Below are 22,575 nucleotides of genomic sequence, written 5' to 3'. Positions count from 1 at the left end.
AGCTTTCGCCAGAAAGGTCGTCAGCCTGAAAGCTGGAATACAAGGTTTGCAGTCCTTCCTCACTCCACATACCCCAGACAACAGTGTTCTGTTCACCATTGGCACTGCTGGAAACAAGAGCCTCTCTGGTCGGCTGAGTGATTATATAAATAGACAGGGCTTTTATAAAGCATTTTAAGCATCCAATAGAACAGAATAACTTCTTTACAGTTTTTTTCTTTTCTAATGGTAATTACATAATTGGACAGGTTTTAAGTTATTTTTTTTCTATCTGATATGTAGATGCCAGAGTCTCTTTTGAGCATTCTTACTAAAAAGTCCTAAAAATCATTCAGGAAAACAAATCTGCTAGGCTTCCCCCTATTATCAACATCCCAAATTGCCTTTGGCAACAAGTAAATGCCAAGCATTTGTTATCTGGCACTTGACTAGTCACTCATGTATTTAAACTGAAACATGTTGCATAAGATTGTGAAAGTTATGCTAAACTAATAATTACAAACAAAAAAAATAACCTCCCTTTATCCAACCTTTTCAATTTCCATCTAAATAGTCCCATCAGGGCAAAAATACCCAGGGCCGTATATCCTATTAAATGCAATGACTGCCTGGCACTGGCAAACCTTGCAGTTGGTTGTGAGCAATTGCAGGGGTGTTGCTCTTGCACTCGGAAGGCTAGGTGTGTGTGACTGCAGGAAAACAGCCCTTTTATCCTATTCCTCCCCCCCCCCCCCCCGCCCCCTTTTATTTTTAGTCAGGTTTTGGCAATCTTTTCTTGGTATCAGTAGATGCATATTTATTAGGGATTGTTTGCTGCCTTGAAGAATCTACGTAAGATCTCTAAGATACAGCTTTCCTGAAGGCCCAGGACACAGTAGTTAAAAGCAGTTTCCTGTTGTGGTATTGCTATCCTTTTTAATGCATGCACTTACTGACTTTTCCTTCTCTATAGTATTTGGGTACCCACTATCTGGCTTTGCTTTTGAAGGTCTTTATAATCTTATCCCCACCAAACCTGATTTTTCTTGTTCTATTTTAGAATTTGATTCCTGTCTTCACTCAGTTTTTGTTATGAGCCCCTGTCACCATTCTACTAGGTTTTTCAGACTAACGCTTGCTTGCTTGCCCCAGGGTTGCCTTTTGCTTCTGGGAAGAAATACCTGCATCTTCATCTGTTTCTTTATTAAAATGCATCTTTGCCACGGTGCTTACCAAAAATGTATGGCTGCAAATCTTATGTGCTATGACTACTCTTAGTCCTGGTGATCAAGAATCTAGACTGAGGGAAGAATTTTCTTGTCGTTAATAAACAAAAATATGCGTGGTAAAAAGAGAGCTAGTTAAGCCATATGCTTTAATGCCTTCCTTACTGTTTCTGACCAAGTATGTACAGTAAACTCTTGTGTTGGCAGTCTGGTATTGCATGTGTACCACAATTAAAAATGTGGTGGCAGTAGGAACATAAATCAGTTGCAAGGGCTTGATTTGAAGAAGCAGAAATCTAAAATGTGAGAGAAAAATGAAGAATTGCATTTTTATTCTAAGGCAGCATTGCTTTGTGAAACTGTTTTTGTTTTTTTTTTTTTTTTTTTCTCTTCTATGTCTCATATAAATCTTTTATTTGCTATTAAATAGAAATGCCTTTTTGTCTCTGGGTGCTCTGCAGAATGTTTAAAATACATGTCAAACTATAATTTCATTATTTTTGGCTCCCTGAGAGCCCCAAATTTTAATTGAACTTAAGCCAATAAATATTTGTATGTATTTTTTCTTTCTCTAAGATGTCAAAAATAAAGATGGGTTTTGAAGCATGGTCCAGTGTACATCCTCTCTTTTGCTTATTTGGTGAATGTTTTTTATCCAGTGCTGCTTAATATTATTTACAATCTGGGTTTGCAACTTGATCCATTATAAATGGGAATTCTGCTTTCATCAGTCATCTAGCTTTGCTTCTCACACTGGGTAACGTCACAATTTCAGTTAATGGAGAATGACATTGCATTCATTGCTGATACTATTCTCAGGGTTGATAAAGTTTGATTAGTATGAGTACTTGTTTTTCTAAAATAATTTACATTTCATATTATCAAAACCTGTGTTAAAATCTCAACTTAATGCAAGCTGTTAAGATGAGTTAAATTAGTTTAAACAGTATGTTAAGCTGTATGTGTATTGCCAGGCTTTTTCTATAAGATCAGGCCCCTGACAAGTTAATCATGGCCTCTGGTTAATCATGGCATTTGCTTAATACTTTGGGTCAGAATTTCCCAACTGGTAAGACAAGTTTTGAAAGTCATCATCTCTCTTCAAAGGAAAGACACGAAACTGTTTTTCTTATTTTATATGTTCAATTAGTATTGTTTCCTTCAGAGCTGAAAGTTGGAATTCAAACCCAGTTATGTTAACTATGATTAATTTATATTTTGCTTAAGTATTTACTAGATGGAAGAAACCTTTAATTGGAAATCATATCAGGAGCTTTTGTGGTCTGTAGCTGAATGAAATGGAACTGCAGCTTGAAATAATGAGTATTACATACTTAAATATCAAAGCAAAGTAGTTTGACTTATTTTTAATAAACTGAAAATTAAAGATTTGAAATAATATTCAACCATACAAAGAGTATTTTGATTGAAATGAACCCATTTTGTTTTAAAGCGCATCAAAGGAAATATTTTTTAGCAAACAAATGTTTTCTGCTGTTAAATACAAGGTGCTTTTGCCACTTTGCTGTTGTACTTCCATCACAGCACATCACTTTTTTTTTTTTAAGGACTTCAGCAAGTCAAGCAGATTTAACTTCAGTGATAAAATCCTAGATGTAATACTCTTTCAGAGCAGCCTAGAGATAACTGTTAAACACCATTTGCAAGGTTCTGAAAACAGCTAATATAAATAAATATTAGTGTGAATGGATCATAAAAGAAACTCGAAAATGTATTCTCAGTGTAAGGCTTAAAATTCATAAAAGAAACGTGTTTCATGACAACATTAGTCATGTGCATTAAATGGTCAATGTACTGATTTCATTTGCAGAAATACCAGTCCCTTTTTGTTGGAGTTGCCCTAGATCCACAGTTTTTAGCAGACTATCAAAAATGCTAAAATAAAGAAGAGAAATAATTTAGGCTGTAAGGCAAAATTGGTGTGAGAAAATCTGCTTTAAACTTTTAATAACCATTACGTACGTTTTGTGTCTTTTGTTTTTACAGATTTCCTTTTTGCCTCTGGAGTGTTTCGTTATGGCAGCTTCCAGTGAACAATGACATCCTTTGACAAATACAGATGCCAAAAAGCCAGACGAAAACAGTGGCCTTGTTTCATTTTTACTCCAACACACTGAAATGGTGCTCTTGAAGTTTTGTTATTGACTCTCACTGGAAAAAACCCAAACTCCTGACTGGACCTTTTTTCCCCAGCCCTCTGCCAGTGTTCTTATGGATGCTTGACACAGTGACATCATGTAGTAGGCCCTGAAGTGTTGTCATAATTAAGTTGCAATGGTTTTATACACTTCCCCATTTCCCAACAGCTTTCTGTCAGTTCTGCATTCTTTTTCCTGGGGCCTGATTTTCCCATGTTACTGGTTAGCAGATAGGCTTGTGGCCTCTTTTGTTCCAACCACCTATGAAAAACGTCAACGAGCAGATGATCCATGCTATTTTCATGCCCTTTGCATCATTATCACCACTCCCATCTACTTGGCACTGTTGGTAGCCTCTCTTCCTTTTGCTCTGATTGGCTTCTTGCTGTGGTCCCCACTCCAGTCAGCCCGAAGGCCATATATCTACTCCAGACTAAAAGACAAGAACCATGCCAATGGAGCCACACTGCTCACCGAATGGAAGGCTGCAGGGAATGGGAAGAGCTTCTGCTTTGGCAGTGCCAATGTTTGCCTGCTGCCAGATTCTCTGGCAAGATTTAATAATGTTTTCAATACACAGGCTAGGGCTAAAGAGATTGGCCGGAGGATCCGAAATGGGGCAAGCAGACCACAGATCAAAATATATATAGATTCTCCTACCAACACGTCCATCAGCGCAGCAAGTTTTAGCAGCTTGATCTCCCCCCAGGGTGGAGATAGCACTAATCGTACTGCTAATACTGGCATCAAAAGGACAACATCAATGGAGTATAAAGGAGACAATTCTGGCTCAAACAACAGTGAGGATAGTAGAGAAGATAAAGGGGGAGCTGGAGAGCTAAATGAGGGAGAAGAAAACACTTGCATTGTCCGCATAAATGGAGAGGATAATGGCCACATGTCTGAGGCAGAAACAGATACCGTCAATGGCCAGGCTCATGCCAGCGGCCCAGCAGAGCCCTCACTGGAAGGTGATGCAGAGATCTCAAAAACACCTAACCACAAACAGAAGGAAGGAGATTCTGGGAGTTTAGACAGCTACTCTGCCTCACGAGAGTCCTTAGTTAAAGTTCGCGTTGGAGATGGTACAGTGGACCAAAGCACTGTCAACAACAAGCTCCTCTACAAAGCTTCAATCATGAAGAAGACTTCAGTGCGGAAAAAGAAGCATACAGATGAGACCTTTGATCACGAGATCTGTGCTTTCTTCCCTGCCAACTTGGACTTTCTGTGTTTGCAGGAAGTGTTTGACAAAAGAGCTGCGGAGAAATTGAAAGAGCAGCTTCATCACTATTTTGAATACATTGTCTATGATGTTGGGGTCTACAGTTGCCATGGCTGCTGTAGCTTTAAGTTTGTGAACAGTGGTCTACTTTTTGCCAGCCGCTATCCTGTTATGGATGCTGCCTATCACTGTTACCCCAATGGAAGAGGAACGGACTCCTTGGCTTCCAAGGGAGCCTTGTTTCTCAAGGTAAGAGCCTTTTTGAAGCCTTAAGTATCGACTCTCTATATGTGACAAGTTATCAAGTTACGTTATTTTCTCTCAGTGGTTTCTGTTAGAGCTCAAAGAGGCAATATTCAGATCTAGATCACCAGATATGACCTCTATATAGGTTTTGTGGCCTATATACTGTGTTAAAGTGGTGGATATGCATGAAATAATGAGGGACTTTTGGAGGTAGAACTTGAGTACAATTTCAGGTGTCAAAATTTGAAGTAGTTTTCATGTAATTTTAGTTTCTTTTTTACAGAAGCCTCTTTATTAAAATGCACAGATTCTGAGCTTCATAACATGAGTATAGTACAATGGGCATTACTGTTGGAAAGCTGCTTGTGCACGTTGTGTGTTTGTGTGAGAATCAAGGGGCAATCAAAAGTCTAAATGCCTGTGGAATAAAACAAGAGAATTGCAGTGAAGCGTATGGGCATCCCTCCTTCTTGATTGCAAAAGAATTGTTAAGGAGAGATACAAAGAAGAGTAAACAATAAAAAATTACGCCTGGGATGCTGGGGAGCACACAGCTTTTTTGCTTTGTTAACGCGTTTTACTTAAGCTAATGGTGGTGAGAACAGGAAGCCTAGCGGTTATATGTCTGGGTGTCCCTGCCCATGGCAGGGGGATTGGAACTAGATGATCTTTAAGGTCCCTTCCAACCCAAACCATTCTACAATTCTATGATTTTAAATCATGAAAAGCAGAAATAAAAGTCTGCAAGCAATGATTGCTTTTCCAAGACTATTGGCTGTTCGTGTTTAATTCTTGGGAGAATTTGGTTATGCTCTTCAAAAACTGGAAAGTGAGCTTCTCTAATAAGTGATTAATCAAGAACCGAAACTTTGTGCAGAGATACAAATCTGTAGACTCAAAACCTGGACAGATCTGAAAATCTCCTAGCATACTAGATTTCAGAATTTGTGATTTTCTGACTGTTTGGAATGAGTTTCACTAACTAAAACCTTGAACTTTTTTCCTAATGTTAGCAAAATATATCAGGTGCTCAAATTACATATGCTTTCTAGTGCACGTGCTCAGAAGTCCTCAACAAAAGCCATTAACAGCTGTTGGGAATATGGTTTGTTGATAAGGATCAGTGGGGGGTTCTGTACCCACTGTTTGTACACAAAGCAAAAACATTTGGTATTGTGGCTTGCATAAAAAAGCAAATACTAGAATTTGCAGTTCAATAATAGTTTGGTGTTTCATAGAAGTATGGCATAAACAAAAGCCTATCCATATCTGAATACACATTTCCAAAAATGGGGTCTAAGCTTTCTATACTGTATTCTTTGTGTTTATAAACAGCTAAAGTTTGTTTTTTTGCACCATAAAGTGCTACATGTAAAAAATGAACATACATGTTGTGCAGTATAAATATTGCCAGGTTCACAAAGACTACCCTTCAACATATGCGTGCATTAGGGATTAAGATTAGAAACAATCTGCATTCAGCTGCCCATTGCTGAGCTACTGCTTTGATACCCTGCTAGGCAGGCTGCAATGGCTCCATTTCTCATGCAGTAAATTAAGCCTCTTCTCAAAATTCTACTGGGATGATGAACTTAATTATGGATTCGAGTTGTTAAATAATGTTACACTTGATCAGGGAATAAGGACCAATTATGAAGATGACTGCGTTCTTTTAAATATGACAGAATTCTGGCCCAGCTAAAAGACCATTTTTCCGCATGTCTCAGTCATTCTGACATACTGTACTTTATACTTGAAATATTTTTCATTCTGAGTTAAGTCTATCCTGATATGTAATAACTTTCTGTCTTAATTGTACATTAAGTGATCGCTGGTCATTTCTTTCTTTGACAAAAAAAAAATAAATTTAGGAATTATCTATTTATTTTTAGCTTTGAAACAAAGTAGGTTTGAAGGTTGTTTCTCTTGATGTAGTGCTTAATCAGCAACTGAGCATGTGTGCACTCTGGAGATAAAAGCTAGAGTAAGTAAAAACCCGGTTTGTTTTTGAAGTCAGTGAGAATCAATCCATTAACTTCAGAAGTCTTGAGGTCTTATACCCAGAGAGGAGGAAGCCAGCAGCTAGCAAAGCGTGTGGTAACAGTTGTGGGAAGTGTTGTTCCAGCCTGTGATTTGCCATTCAAAATGGACAGCTTCTATCACTGCTTTTAGATATTACTTTTACTGGCTCTTCCAATATCTTGTATGTATATAATGCAAGCCCATCCTGCATTTGAGTTTCTCTCAGTGTGGTTTTAAAGACAGTGAGAGAGCTTTGTAGAACAAGAGTCTCCTCATTGCTTTCTGTGCAGTGGTGGCACGGAGTTCAGTCTCTCTGTCCTGTGCAAACTCATGTGTTTTTAAGTTCCTGCCTCCCATGGAAAGCACAACGTTCCCATTTCTGAAGTAGAAAAGGCATCACATGAGTTTTGGTTTGGAAGTATACTTATGAAGACGGTTCCCCTTGCATTGCTTCCATATCTGAGTAAAAGAACAATTGCTCTCTATGTTTTGGTTTGTTTTTTTTTTTTTTTTTTTTAAAAAAAAAGTTGGGAAAAGGGGAAGAGACTTTTGAAAATGTGGATAAAATCACTTAATGTTTCCACTCAATGGGAGGATGAAGCCTTTATTGAAATCTTTCTGAACCTCAGGAAAGACCCAACATCCAAATTCAGAAGAATGTTCAGAGAAAGATACTGGTTCTGCTGCAAATAGAACTGTTCAGGAGATAAATTAAGGGTCTCAGAACTAAATGTTTAATGAAAGTTAAATTATTTTGAACAAAAAGGCGAAACTGGTTTGGGGGAGTTGTGTTACAAAACAGATCACTCTTGCACAAGTACAAGTACTTGTACAAGTGTTTGACCCATTTTTTCCTTTCAGAATAGGGTCTGTTTCCAGTGAAGAGGAAATGATTTTTCCAGTGCCCACCTCTGCCCTGCTCAGCCTTCACCATCTAGGCTGTAAAGTTCAGGTGGAGATTTGGGAGGATCTGAAAGATTTGCTTAGTCATACAGAATTATTTTACCTTAGGGACTTACACAGCTCAAGGGTTATTATTGGTAGCTATAATAACAATCAGCTCTTACGTACTGCTTTTCATTCATATGTCTCTGAGTGCATAATAGAGAAAGGTCAATATCGGCTTAATAGAAGGAGAAACCAAAGCACAGGAAGGTAAAGTGATTTGTTTGTGGCTTCACAGCTGGGGTGTCACCACCAAGGGAAGAAGTTGGAAGTAAATCACAGAGACTTTTAACGCTGTTTCATGCTACTGACTTCATGCTACCTAACAGCTATCTGGAGACCTGTGCAAAGGAATTTTGCTAGCCTTGGCCTGTTCTCTTCCTAAAGATGTCTGCCACAAAAGGTGCTGCTGCTGGCATTTTCCTGACAGATCACGGATTGTTTTTTTCCATCTGTGTAGGCTGATGCTTTCCAGGTCAGGATGAAGACATGAGGATGACATAGTTGCGAGTAGCTATTGTGTAAAGCCCATTTTCCGCATAAGTGGAGGACTTAATTTACATTCAGCACTTTGATCTCTTCAAACTCTAGCAGTATTTCCACCTCCAATCTGAGGGCCTCATTGGGACATAAGAGGGACACAGTCACAGAAAAAATAGCATATAAGAAGGGGGAAATGTCACTTGCATCTAAGTGACAGTTTCATGTCTGAAGTGCTAAACCACTGTTCCTACTTGCTGCTAAAGACTCAGAGGAGAAGTTAGCAAATATATAAATCAGCCAATCCATTTTCATACTTTGACAGTCTGGGCCCTTGGGAGACTCTGCCGTGACTCTCTGTTCTAGCATTGCATTTCACATTAATTTAAAATGCCTAAGAAAAGAACCCTTGAGTCTGCTTTGTAGGTTTTGTAACTCTATTTGTCTCTTACTGCTGCTCTGCTACAGATAGAGGAGGGAAGTGGGACTGACACAGATGCTGTCCTGTGCTGGTGATTCTAACTAAAAAGCTAGCCTGGATGTACATGGATATAATGTGATGCCAACTGCAGTGTTCTCTGTTACTCTGCAGTTGTTGGTTTGACACATAATTTTAATTCACAGTGGTTTTGATGAATTTAGAGGGAGCTTTAAAATACAGGTCCCTTTCAGAAACTGGATGATGATTTTGCAGTCAAGTTTAAAAGGTATCCATGAGTGCTGAGCAGAAATTGTGTAATGCATCACCTGTTTGTAACTCACTGGAAGGTGTCAAAATGTCAACATTCATTTTTAGATAGAGGGATTAGTACGTGGCCTTAGTTACACTGTCTTTCAAGGGTGCTGTGTAAGTTTTGGACAGTAGCACAATAAAACCAGAAAGCATCTTTATCTGGACCTGATGAATTACTGAGCTGGAGAGCTTCTCCATGTGTTTCCAGATGTATCAATCTAATAAAAAACTGTCACTTCTGCTGACAGATTTTGCCTCTCTTATCTTTAAATCGTAAAAGCTATAACTGTAACGTAAATCTAAGCCATACAAGGCATGTAAATGCATAGTGAAAGAGGTATCATTCTCAAGATGACTATTAATTGAGGTGAGGTTTTAGAGTGGTTTTCCCCCTACAGATACTGGGAGATAGGGAAGGCTGTTCTTCCTGCCGTTCTCAATAGGAAACTATTCTGGTTTTTGGCATATGCCAAGAGAGTATATTTTAGCAAAAATAATAAATCTTGCTTAAAACACAGTGTGTGAACATAGAGCAAAAGTGAAACCGCAGTCTGATGTGGGTAGTTTGAACAGCTAATAGTATTCTAACAAAATCAAAAGGAAAAAATGTCTTGTGGTTTTTGCTAAGTTTCTGAAAGAACTTGTGTTTAATTAATATTAATTCATAAGCTTATTAACAGATTTACTTTTCAGATTTTCTGAAAATTAGTGCTGTTCTCAGGAAGTACAGTAATTGTGCAGAGAACATGTTATTATTCATTGCTTAAAGGAAACCTAGCAACCTTTGCTTTATGTGCAAAACTAAACTTGTTTTCAAAAGAGCTGATATGCTGTTAACAGATGGTAGAAGGAGCAGTAGCTCTGATTGCAAACCTGCTTTGCAGCACAGTTTTTACTATTTGCTACTCTCGAGGTGCCAGCATTGTACAATAAAATGAGGGTTCCCCAAATGAACCTCTGTGATTCTCCTTTGTGATATGACTGGTGCAGATGCATTTTGCTCAGATAATTTAAGCCGTTTTCACTGTCCCGTGCCACCTTGTGCGTGTTGTGGCTGAGAGTAAGGGGGCAACTTCTGCTACACAGTTACACAGCGTATTAAGGGGAAGCTTTTTTACCTCAGGATTAAAAGAAATGTCTAGTGCTGTTCATGAATTTGTTTAGATAACTCCAAAGCTGTGCCATTTAAGTCAGGAGGGTAACCTAAACATTTTCCACATGTTCAGTTTCTGCTCTAAAATGTCAATGTGGGGATTGGATTGAGTCCCAGTAAACTGCCTGAGACTTTTTTAAAAAAGAAAAAAAAAAAGACCCTACCATGGCATTGTACCACGTTCCTTCACTTTGATAGAATTAATGTTATTAATCACAGTCTTTTTCTCCTTCATTAAGGAGGACAAATTAAAACTGTTTTGCAGAGTGAAATACAGGTTTGAGAGAATATGAGTTGTGGGCTTTACTCTTTGGAAGAGGAAAAGCCTTCCACTCATGGCAACAATTTACAGGCACTTTCCCCCACATAGAAGCTTAATGAAGCTTTGACAAATAACAACTATTCTGAGTTCATGGAACAGTAATTGTTGTCAGGTGGTGGGTGGGGAAAAATAGGATTCTGAAATAATAAAGTGCAAATGTAGCTAGAAAGAATTGCAGAGCACCAAACAGCATTTTGAGCTGACCTCTGTAACATTTTAAACTTTAATTTATTTAATATGCTTAAATAATAATAAATTAGTAATTTAACTAATCCCTCTTCTTTAGAAGCTGCAACATATCCCCGGGGGCAAAAGACAGAGCTGTCACAGTACTAAAAATAAGATAGATCTTTTTACACTATGCCTAAGCTAACAAAAGAACTATTACAAAGAACACGAAGTACAGGAATAAAATACATCTTTCTTGGAAGTTACTGCTAATAGAAATCATCTCTGTGGAACAGCAATGTTTGAACTGTGAATGTGAGTAGTTACAAGTTTTCCTTGGCATCTTCCCTTAACAGTACCAGGAATGAGGACTCGAGCACACAGTCTGACTGGCTATTCCAGTTGGTTTCTTGGTGGCGACTCCTGTTTTGTCTCGGAAAATTGCTGAAATGGAAATAAATGTCCAGGAGGGGTTGATACAATTTGGGAGGTTACAGAAAAGTTGTACTGGGAAGAAATAGAAACTATGTTTTCCATTTCTTCTCCCTCACTCCGTTGTTTGCTCATTATAATCACATAGGATGTCTGTAATAACATTCCCACCGTAGTTGAAACAGGGAGTACGTACAAACAAGGTGCTGTTACCAGCACGTCTGAGCGCAGCCAACCTGGGAGGTCTGAGCTAGGAGTGTGTGGAGATACCGCTGCTTGTGCATCTGCTGTTACTTTATCTGCAGTAATTCAGTTGAATCTCATGCTCCTGTATTTTTAATGGAGCTTCCCTTGAACTTAAACAATATTGGCTCCATATGGTAAGATGAGTATTTCTGTGGGAGTAAGTCACTGTCACATCTACTGTAAAGTCTGTTTCTGTGCCCTGCTCCTATTCTCTGTCTGGGGTGTTTTATTTCCAAGACAAACAGTAACTGGAGGCCCCCGCTTGGATGATGTTCTTTATACATGCAGTGTTAGAGCTTTTGTTTTTAAGGAGAGAGTTTTTTTTCACAGAGCATGCAGGTGTGCTTTTCAGCCTGGCTAGTTTTTCTTCATAATATCAACATCGTTAGCTTGGTTCTTGTCATGACTGTAAATGTCTTTGTGGTAGAGCTCTATACTTTGGACACATACCCTCTTCTAAAGAATAATGCAGGAATCAGTACTGCAGGTCACGTTTATTCCAGTGGCAGAACTGACACCTTCATGGTCAGCTAAGCTGATGAAATGAATGGCTTTGCCCATTCACAGTCCAAGGTGTGATTAAACTATAATGGCTGAAGCTGGAGCTATTCTATGTCGCACCCCATCTCCTCAAAGGATTCTTAATGTTGCATTCAGATTATTTACCTTTCCCAGCTTTAGGTTTCTTGGCCGCATGTGCACTGTGGGGTGATAAACTCTGTGGAGCTCTTTTTCCAGGAGTATGCCTGCATGTTAGCTCTCTTCTGGTTAGCACCCCTGGCTTTGCTTCCCGTGAAGGAAGAGGCGATGGCATACGCGTGGACTTGAATCTGTATGGAACCTTCATATCAGAGGGTGCACGTTTAAGAAACTGTCTATTTAGGATTTTTTTTGAGTGGCTGCCTCTGGCAATGTGAAGCTTCTAGAAAACATCACTAAAGGTTAAGTTCCCCTCATAACATAAACGTAAGTCTGCACACTATTGTTCAGTGTTTCAGAGTCTAGTTTGAGTCTTTAATCAAGCGAGATTTCTTGTCTATGGCACAGCCCATATTTTTAAGCATTAAAGAACATTTCCTTCCAAGCAGCTAATGATTTATTAACACTGAAGTGACCTGTTTGAAGCTGCTTTTTAAGCTGGTATTGAAAAACTCTTTCATTGAGGTAGCATCTCCCTGGTTTTTGTTTAAGTGTCTGTCGATGCTTTTCTTGACAACCAGATGAAACAGAACTGGTTTGCACTGCTGGGCCACATGTGTGTAAACATGAACCATTAAAGACAAGATATTTGTCAAGTTTGCAGCTTTGTATACTTTAATGTACTGGAGTATGGCAAACATGCAATGTGCAAGATTTTCCAGTTGGCTCAGAAAATACCCATGATAGCAAGTAATGTGACTGAATTTAAGGCTATTTCCTTAACTCTAGCTCTAAAATTTACATTGTTGCTACTCTCTCTTTTTTTTTTTTTTTTTTTTTTTTTCAACAAGAATCTTTCTGCTGGAGCCTTCTTGGCTTGATTTCTTCCATGAGCACTGTTTACTACCTGATACCAGTTTAACTGGAAAACATACTGCTCCTTAGTCCATACAGGCCAAGTATTTGATACACAATTCTAGGAATATACACAGTTTCATGCAGCACAGCACAGTGTGGTCTCTCCAACAGATTCTACTACTGTGCTATGGCATAGAGATGAAATCTTTTATTAAAAAGTACTTGATGTTGAGTACGTCTGTGTACTTGACACAGTCAGTACTCTTGACTGAAAATAAAAATTCAGAGCTGTCAGTTTTGGCACTTATTTATTTAATTTTCAGGCAGGGGACAAATGTAAATATGTAGCAGTAGAAACTGGCATTTTGAATTCCAAACACAATCTTAGTCGGCTTTCTCCTTTATGGAAAACAACCTCCTGATCTGTAATGAGCTTCTTATGCCCCTCCCCGCCCCCCAGCTAATGAAGTGTAATGTTCAGTGGTGTAACAGGGATCAGGATCCACTTCTAGCTTCCAAATGTTTGACTAGTTTGATTACTTAACCTCTGTGAATGTACTGAGCATTGGAATATATTTTGCATATTTCAGCCTAATATTGAAAAATATTATTTGTTTCTGTCAAAATTATATAATTGGGACACTTTATTAAACCATGAATATGTTCTCTCAGTTTTAATTCTACCTCTGGTAACATCAGAGCTTAACAGGATATCACATACAACTCTTTCTTCTTGTAATAATTATTCCATTTTAAAACACTAGGAACTTAAAAATATATTTAGATACTACCTTCCTATAAATTTCCATAGACATAGAAATGTGCTCCATGACACAACTGAGACTATGCAGTGGCTTTTAGAAAGCCAGATCTGAAGCAGTTCCCTCCAGAGGGTCATTCAATGAGTATTACTGATACAGAGCTACTACTGCAGAACAGTTGTGCTGAACCTCAGTCAGGCTTATGGTGAAGGAGCCACTCTGGCGTATTTGCTTACATGTATTTTCTTTGTAAATGTGAATTTAGAAGTTTCTTCTGTATTAAGCAGCAAAAATTACGTTATATTTATGAAGTACTGCCTTGGTTTGGTGGAAGTGGAACCTTTCAGCCAAGATCCACGTTGCAGGCTGACATGAACACTCAGTGTTGCCTTCCTGCAGGACTGCCACGTGGCCGCTCCCGCCGAGTCACCACAATATAATATACCCTTGAAAATGGAACAGTCTAAAAGTAGCTACAGTATTTGGCCCCACAAATGAATGTTTTTATGCAGAATTATAGGGCTTGTAATATTCCAGAAGTCAAGTAGTTTTCCTGTCTACACATCCCATAGTCCTTGTCCATCTGTGAAATACCAAATTAGACTGAATCATCAGATTTTCCTTACTCTTCTTTTTCAGACCACATTTAATATACTAGTGATTCTGCTGTAGCTGGGAATTGACTAGGAGGCTGCAAGGATATTTATTTTATCTCCTAGTAGTTGTCACAAATATTTGCCTCTTATTATGATTAACTCAAAATGACTCTGCTTGGTGGTTCACATCAATGCTGCCACTCAGGAAAAAAAACAACCCCAAAAGTCAAAAAAGTCGGAGGAAATGTGAAATCTGGGAGACAAGCTGCTTTGGATGTACTTCCATGCTGGCACATTCCGAGGAAATTCTAATTATGTTAATGTCTCAAGCTCTTTGCTTTTGCGCTTTTCTTTTTTTTCTTTTTAATTAGCAGAGTGTTTATGAAAGCCCCTTTCCTTTTCCCCCCCTGGATGTGTGTAAATGAGCCGCTGGCCCTGGCAAGGGCAGAGCCCTGGGGCAGGGCCCGTGGTGGCACCCCGAGGGGCGTTCCTGGCACTCACCCACCTGCAGCCAGCCACAGCCAGTCTTTCTTCTAGGCTGGTCCTTGTCATTCTTTGAGAGCGAAAGATCCCAAGCCCCTTTTGGTGTAGATCTGTGCACACAGAGACACCGTGCGATGCATTAGTTATGATTAATGGAAATGAGTGTGATCCTGTGCAGAAGTTGGTTGATGAGTAGGAGGCCCTGTCAGGCACTCCATTAAGGCTGCACAGGAAATTCTAAGGCCAGTTTGAGTTGACTTTCTCAACTGACTGTAATTTATGTTTGGATGTTCAGCTTTCAGACTTAAATCTTTTATGCTTTTTGTATAGAGACACTGAAAATGATTCCATCTGCTTTAGTCAATAAAGGGATTATAAGAAGCACATTCTGCCATAAGGCAGAAAACCTTAAGTGCAGTATTTTCTTTACAGTGTGGTTACAGTAGATGGCACTGAAAGATGTACGACATGAACACATTTTCTCTGCAGCAGGAGACACTGCAAATTTATAAACTCTTACAGACTTTATAGTTTTCAGTGTTGAAGAGAAAATCTGATTTTGAGTTACTAAGTTTGGAAAACGCCAGCCCCAGACACTAGAGCATAAAAACTAATGGTTTCCCATTTTTCTACTGGAATGGTGTACGCTGCATAAAAAATTGGACAGACCTCTCCTTTTAACTGACCCGTGACACCGAGACCAAGGCAGCCTGAGGGAGGAAGAAAGGTCTGCGGAGCGAAGCTTCTGCAGTAGTCACCAACAGCCAGCCAGCAGATCAGCATGTCCTTCGAGACTGCTACAGTCTCATGAGTTTAAGAGAATCCTCTGGTTTAGGGGTAGATCCACCAGTGACTGCGTGCATTTTCCTGGTCTTCCTCTGCCTTCACCCTCCCTGAAGCAGGTTAACAATGGGAACAGCTAAGAACACCATCCATATCCACTTGGATAAGTGTCTAACAGAGGACTGAACAGACCAAGGACAGAGTAATGCAAGTTGTTTATTACATCCTCTTCTAGTTGGAACAAAAACTGAAAGTTAACAAGGCATTGTTGAGTACAAATTCCCTTACTGCAGAGCTGACTTTCCAGTTATAAAATGAATCAGATGGTTCTTGGATAGCTGAAAAACAAGAAAACCAACCAAGCTGACAAAATTGTGTCTCTCTGAAATGGAGCTCTGCCTGTTATTTAGAGGTGTCAGATGAAATCTGAGCCTAGCCTTGTGAACGAGTCATCCATGGTTTTGTTTCCTGAGCCCTGGGTACAACTTTCCTCTGTGGGTATTGTCTTTAGTATTCCATGCAGTGTTGCCACATTACTTGTCAACAGGAAAAACATATGCTCAAAGTAGTTTTCTGCCTCAATCCAAATCTTGATCCCTGTTGGGAATTTTGATTTCCAGCTGTGTAAGTCTTGAACTGCCCAAGCTTTCAATAGAGTTGAAGACCTAAACCAGAACTTGACTCTAATTCGCTTGTGTGTCCACTGACAAGTATGTTTTTAAAAGATTGGGTGTAAGAGCAAGGGAGTGTGTTGCATTTTCATCTGGTTGACAGACACAGGGGCTGCTGCTGTTAGCTGAAGAATGTAAACACTTTGCTGAAACACAGCAAAAATCCTCAACACCTTTGTAGAAGAATGTAAAAAATCCATCAAAATCCCAAATGTGCTGTGGAACAGAGAGAACATGGTCAAAACAAGTATTTATTTCATGTTTCATATTTTTCCCCAGACTCCCTTGGCATGTTTTCCTTCTGCACCCTAGTTTTGCACAGACACCAAGAATCAGACTGCTGATAATTCTAGTATTACATGGCACTTGAGTGGTGGGCCTGAATCCTGCGGACGAACAACAGCTGGGATGCAAAAGGCGCCGCTGGGACGGGGAGCCGGAGGGATTGCTAAGGGCAGGAGAAAGCAAAATGTTTGGGTGTTGCAGATCAGAATGCAAACATTGGAGTAGTGGTGGTCAGGAGGAAGTTGTGTGCTAGCAGCAGGCCCCCGGGGGTGTGGGGGTGTGTGTGTGTGTGTGTTTTCAAAATGGAGCTAGGTGGGAAGTGTGGTGACAAAGGCCAACCCGTATACGCAGGCTGTACCGCCGGGGTGGGAAGTGGTGGTGTGTGAGCTCTTCCATTAATCGCCTTTTTATTTCTTCCTTCCCTTCCAGGTGCAAGTGGGAAGTACACCTCAGGACCAAAGAATTGTGGGATACATTTCCTGCACTCACTTGCAAGCTATTGCAGGTACTGTCCTAATCTGCATATCTTAGTTTTTCCCTCAGTGTTTCTAGGCCCACGGCGGTATTCGCGTGCAGAAGTAGCAAGCGTTGCTCCTCTGGGATTTCTGACAAAGTGCAGCGTGCGTTGCAAATAGCAGTGAAATAGCGAAGAAAGAAGGGGAGGCAAGTATATTGCCAAGCCTTCGCATTTTCAGTCTAGGAGTAATTAAGTATTATACGACACAAACCAAAAATATCCCTTGAGAGCTTTTCCTCTCTTTGCTCCCTCTTAACCAAATACTGTTATTTTAGCAAACACATTACTGTCATCATTACTCAACAGCATTTAACAACCCATACTGTGAATATCAGCATACAAACTAAAATGTATTTGTACTTAACTAGGGGATTATCAGAAGATACAAGTTGGAACAGGTTTTCCATCAGAAATCAGCAGTTGGAATGAGCCCAAATTCTCTGCTTTTTGACCTGCAAATTTCTTGCATAAATGGCTAGCAAGCTAATACACTCATTGAAAAATTCTCTTGGTCATGTTTAATAGCAGTTCCACCATTACACTTCCTGCTGCATGACACAGCATGCTCTGTGTCCTTTGCTTCATGAAACAGTATCTTCTAAAGTTGTTCAACATAAATAAAATGCAAAAACTCCTAGCAGGGTGTGGAAGACTTCTTTTTTGAATTCTTACTGAATTATCTTAAAAAATAATGAGATCTTCTTTAATGGTAGATGTCTGTGTCTGTGAGATATGTAGGCTCCACTGCTTCCCATAGCCAGACTGGAGTTTCATGCAGCTCTGTCAGGTTGTGATAGAGCCTGTTCCTCCTCAGCCATCTTATGACCTTTTATGACCTTTTTTTATGCCAGTATCTCAACGCTCAGCTCTCCTTTTAATATTACTATTCAGAACAAGACTGAGCTGGATGGTCCATTTTACAACACAAGTCCAGAAAGCAAGGGGAAGAAAAGTTTGTAACTTTGGGTTGCTTTATTCCATTTTTAGTGTTCTCATGCTTACATTTTGAAATCAAGACACCTCTCCCTTTTATCTGTTCACCTAAACACTCATCAATTAAAAGTGATAAATACTTGAAATTCTTGGAGATGTTTATGGAAAATTTTCCATGCATCTCTCCTGTCTTTTGCATCAAAACTATCAATTCTCTACTTAGTTTTACTCGATGCAACTCCTGACAGCTGGAGAGCACGACACAGCCCTCCTTGACTGCTTGAAGACCGTGTGCCCGCTGCAGGCTGAGGCACGAGTCAGGTGTTAGGGCTGTAGGCTGCCGCCGCCGCTGTGCGCTGCAGCGAGCCCAGGCTCACCCAGTCAGGCAGCTGGTCTTTGTCAGTGCTCCAGCTGCATACAGACAGACCCGGGAACAAAACTGCTGTCCCTGAAGTACATTACAGAGGCTGGATAGTTCTAACGAAGATTCATTAATTTTTCAGCTACATTTTAACAATGTAACATCCTTCTCTGCTTTTCTATTTTTAACTCTGGAATTATGGTAATGGACTGTGAGATTGCTGTTGTGGAGCTGAGATTTGTTGCTGTTATAGTTTAGGTTATAAACCTTCACTTTTAGACCTCTTCCTCTCTACTACCTAGTCATGTATTCTCAGTTAGTCTTTGATAACCACACTGTGAAATCCCTAAAATACTGAAGATGAAGAGGGGGGACGGAAGAAGACTGGGGAGGTAATGTTCTGTTTTCAAAGTCAGCCTAAAGCTTCTTCAAGGGTAACATGCAACCTTTCATTTTCCTACTTACATTCTTGATTTGTATTTTTAGGCTTATCTGGTTCAAACTACATTCAAATAGAGCAAACAATGATTTAAGAGTCTGTCCTTTGATATATCATATTAGTTTATGTAATGAAATGGAAAACTAAAGTTCATAAGTTTGGCAGAGCTGTGCTTTCTGATTTGTATCATCTGATTCATAACATTTCAACATTTAAAAAATTATGCAAAAAACAGTTCAACGATGTAAAGATGTGGTATCTATAAAAACAAGCCCTGTTTAAAAGGTTAGCCATTTAAATCATCTTGTCATACATGGCTAAGTGCAGTTTGGCTTCCCTTCTAGGATACATAAACTTACACTTGACAGTTGTGATACTTGCATGAGTATAAAATGAAGGGATCCAACTGCTTATGGTCAGGGATGCACTACTAATGCTTTTTTCAAGTGAAGTGCTGGCTCAACTCTGTTCTGAGCAATTACTGTTTTTTCAGACCTGACATTCACCTCTTTCAATAAAAGTTTAGAATTAGATGTAGCTTATCCTCTCAATTCTCTATTACTGAATGGTGCTATGAAGCAGCTCTTAATTTCCTCTGTGGAAGTAGCTACGTTTCAGTGACAAATGAAGGGATCCTTTAATTAAACTTGAATGTAATTACTTTCCATGGGGCTGTTAAGTTTACATGGTTCTTCTATGTTCTTCAGTCAGTCAGCGATTAATGTTCTGGACAGGTTTTGCTGCCTAGAATCCTCCCACCTCCCAAGTCCCTCTGAGTCATGCCTTTCAGACACCCCACCAAGTCAGCAAATCAGAGTAAGCCTCAAGGTATTCCAGCCCAGGTCCAGATCATGTTGGATGCGATCTCGTAACCTCCTTCATGTCCCTGTTTGGCATTTAGTGGGAATCCAGGCAGCAGCAGTACAGGTACTGGCAACTCACGCTTCTCTAGCACCAGCTTCAAGTGCCACAAGCCTGCACAGCTTAAGCAGAACTCGTCTCGGGACTGAGTGAGATCCCGCAGTGTCTGAAATCCTGACTGTGCAACCAGGAGTAACTTGAGCACTAAGCATCCTTAGGCAGCGGTTCCCCGTATGTTTCTGAAATAGCAAAGCTGGTGTCTCCTCACCGTGGCAGCCTGCCCTTGCCCCTCCTCTCTGCTGAGCTCACACTGCTGTCCTGGGCTGGCTGAAAAGTAACCCGGCAGAATGAAAGGGTGGGTTTTGTTGGTTGTGGTTTGTTTGGGTGGTTTGCTTTTGTTTTTTCTCAGCCTATCCTGGATTAGGTATGTTAAAAGTGTAGGGGTCTGCTTCATCTGTCGCACAGTCAGGTCTCATGGCTGAACTGAAGCCTTTGGTCGTGACTTGGAAACAAGTTTTCATTTCGACTAGGCTTTACAGACTGTTTTTGCTCAGCTTCTGTGCCAATATATCCCCTAGTGCTTATCAGTGCAGAGAACTCTGGTTTTAAAAACCTCCACTGGATCTTTTAATTTCCTTTGACTAGGCCTGTCTGCTGCTTTGTTCAACCACCACAGGGCTCCTTCTAATGCCTTTCAGAGGAGGACAAAACAGTCTTCCTCAGGGGATAGCACCTACCTGCAGTTCTAACTAAAGCCAGGATTTCACTTAAGCATTTCCAAAATGCATGGGAAGGGCAAGTATAATTATCCTATAATGAACAAAGGTGAAGTATTTATTTATGCTGGCTGAGGTTTCCCACACTACCCTTTCATCCTTCCACAAAATTTGAAGCTGAAGGGAACTTGCAAAGAATCTGGAAATGCTGACTGCAGGAACCAGTCGCGACACAATTACTTGCATTTTTCCAGGTCAGTTACTGAGGAAAAGAGTGTAGAGCAATTAGCAGAAACCTGTACGCTCTGGTTAATCACTGGTGGCAGTCAATCAGACCAGTGATTCTATCTGAATGTTTAATTAGAGCTGAAGGCTGGAAAAGGAGATGAATGTTAGTGATGGGAGTTAGTACCTAGTTCTCGTCTGTTAATATTTACTGATGCTGTTTCTTTTCAGCAGCGGTTTCTGAAATGTCTGCTCCCGATTGTTCTGGATTCAGGTTTGGCTTTTCTTCCACTTAGGTGTCTCAGTTCAGTTACTCTCATCTCCAAAGCTATTGATCGTTGGGAGCTGGTAAGACTGAGTCTCACTAGTCGCTTTTGCACACAGATTCATGCTGTATCTGCTGTGTAGCTGCAGTAAGCTGGATCCCGTTAGTTTAATATTAATCTCAGAAAACCGTTATATTCAAGGTGTGTTAGAGGATCCCATCTTTTGTCATGGAAATGTAGCTCACTTCACTGCACACGCTCCATGTCTGTACTGAAGTGCAATTACTTCTCTGACCTCTAGTGGGGATAATCAGAGATGCCAGACTCTCTCAAGTTCTAAGCTTTTTCTAAAAAGAAATGAGTCATCTGTTTCTAGAGTTCCAAGGCTACTGTTTTTCTGTAGAGCCCTGAGGTTATCTGGTGTACAGTGCTGCTACACAGGTGCCGTGTTCTTACCGAGGGAGCTAGGTCACTATGTAGTTAATGCTTTTTTTAATAATAGCAATGCATGTTACCAGATACTTTTCACAATATCCTCCTCAAACATTTTTGCCTGTCTTATTTTTCTCAAGAGTTTTCCGGTTTCAAGAATTTTACCTGTGTGCATTCCAGTTAACTAGGTTTGCTACGTTCTTCACGCCGGTCTGTGACAGGTTGCTGCCTGAGTTTTATGCCCATCTGGTAACAGTTTGTATTATTTTATCACTCATCCTAGTGAAGCCAAGCTAGATGGAGAATTCACAGAAAATGCAAAAACCCCTTGACAGTTCAGGGTTTATTTATAAGAAATTCATATAATTGGGACTTTGTAGGGAGCAAGAAAAGTTACTGCATTTTTAATTTACATTATGAGGAAACAACGGCAGGCCAGAAGAAAGTACTAGCCTAAGGAGGTGAAACAGAATAGAAAGATTCCGGTGCTACAGGAGGATAGTCCATGAATTTGAATAAGCTTCATCAGGAATGAGAATGCTGGGACTGTTCCTTCTCTAGGAGGAGAAGGCTCAGGAAGGGTCTTATCAAAGTGTGTAAACACCTGACGGGAGGGCATAGGGAAGATGGAGGCAGACTCTCCTCGGTGGTGCCCAGTGACAGGATGAGAGGCAGTGTGCACAAGCTGAAATGCCATTTAAACAAAATACGTTTTTTTATTGCAAGGATGACTGAGCACTGGACCAGGTTACGCGGGGCTCTGGAGTGTCCAGCCATGGAGATCCTCACAGCCTGATGAGTGGTGCTGAGCAGCCTGCTGTAGGTGACCCCACTCGAGCAGAGGGGTTGGGCTGGATGATCCCCAGAGGTCCCTTTCAGGCTCAGGCTTTCTGAGAATCTGTAATTTCATCTGTATCTTTAGATAAGCAGAAGGTGCACGTTAGTCACGCACACCTTTTGTGGTCAGTGTCACCTGCTCCAGGCTGTACTTATTCCACATGACCTATTTTTTGTGCTTTTGTTTAGCTAAGTCTTCACTGTAGAGCTTTTTTTGTGCTGTCGTAGCAAGGGGTTTTCCCAAGAATACGTTGGTCTGGATTTGTGTCAAGCTGTGTGATTAGGGTACTAGGTGAACCTGAGGTATAAGTAACTAGAAATGGTAGGTTATAGATCTATAGGGAATAGATCCAGGAAGCACTTGTACCTGTTTTGGTATTACAGCCCAACTGATAAAGATTTGTCGGGAATAACACGAGTGGAAGACAAAGATCAGGTTATTTGCTGTTGGAATTATCAGTCTGAAGAGATGAGTCACTGTCAGAACCTACTTAAAGCGCTCTCTTGCCCTGGTCATGTTCTTTTCAATCTTTTAATTATTTAGGATTGTATCAAGTAATGCTCGGTTGAACATAT

The 22,575-nt window shown here is 40.1% G+C and overlaps 2 protein-coding genes across 4 annotated transcripts in view; one reads left to right on the top strand and one right to left on the bottom strand.

Moving 5' to 3' along the window:
• SMPD3 (sphingomyelin phosphodiesterase 3) overlaps window positions 1-22,575 on the top strand; it is a 119,015-nt gene that overhangs the window by 79,318 nt on the left and 17,122 nt on the right. For both annotated transcript variants that reach the window (XM_032998831.2, XM_032998839.2), the window contains 2 exons: window positions 3,213-4,838; window positions 16,842-16,917. In XM_032998831.2, coding sequence (XP_032854722.1) covers window positions 3,501-4,838; window positions 16,842-16,917 — 1,414 coding nt within the window. In that variant the 5' untranslated portion in view covers window positions 3,213-3,500. The remainder of the gene's footprint in view (window positions 1-3,212; window positions 4,839-16,841; window positions 16,918-22,575) is intronic.
• Window positions 12,789-22,575, bottom strand: part of PRMT7 (protein arginine methyltransferase 7) — a 59,088-nt gene continuing 49,301 nt past the window's right edge. The window contains exon 23 of one of the 2 annotated variants that reach the window (XM_042797365.1): window positions 12,789-16,343. The gene's annotated coding sequence lies outside the window, so the exon portion shown is untranslated. The remainder of the gene's footprint in view (window positions 16,344-22,575) is intronic. The other variant, XM_042797366.1, reaches the window with a different exon arrangement.

The sequence above is a fragment of the Tyto alba genome, unplaced genomic scaffold, assembly GCF_018691265.1.
Source record: "Tyto alba isolate M040663 unplaced genomic scaffold, T.alba_DEE_v4.0 Super-Scaffold_26, whole genome shotgun sequence".
Taxonomy (NCBI): Eukaryota; Metazoa; Chordata; class Aves; order Strigiformes; family Tytonidae; genus Tyto; species Tyto alba.
The sequence above is the reverse complement of the archived record's forward strand: the minus strand, read 5'-3'. Positions and strand labels throughout refer to the sequence as shown.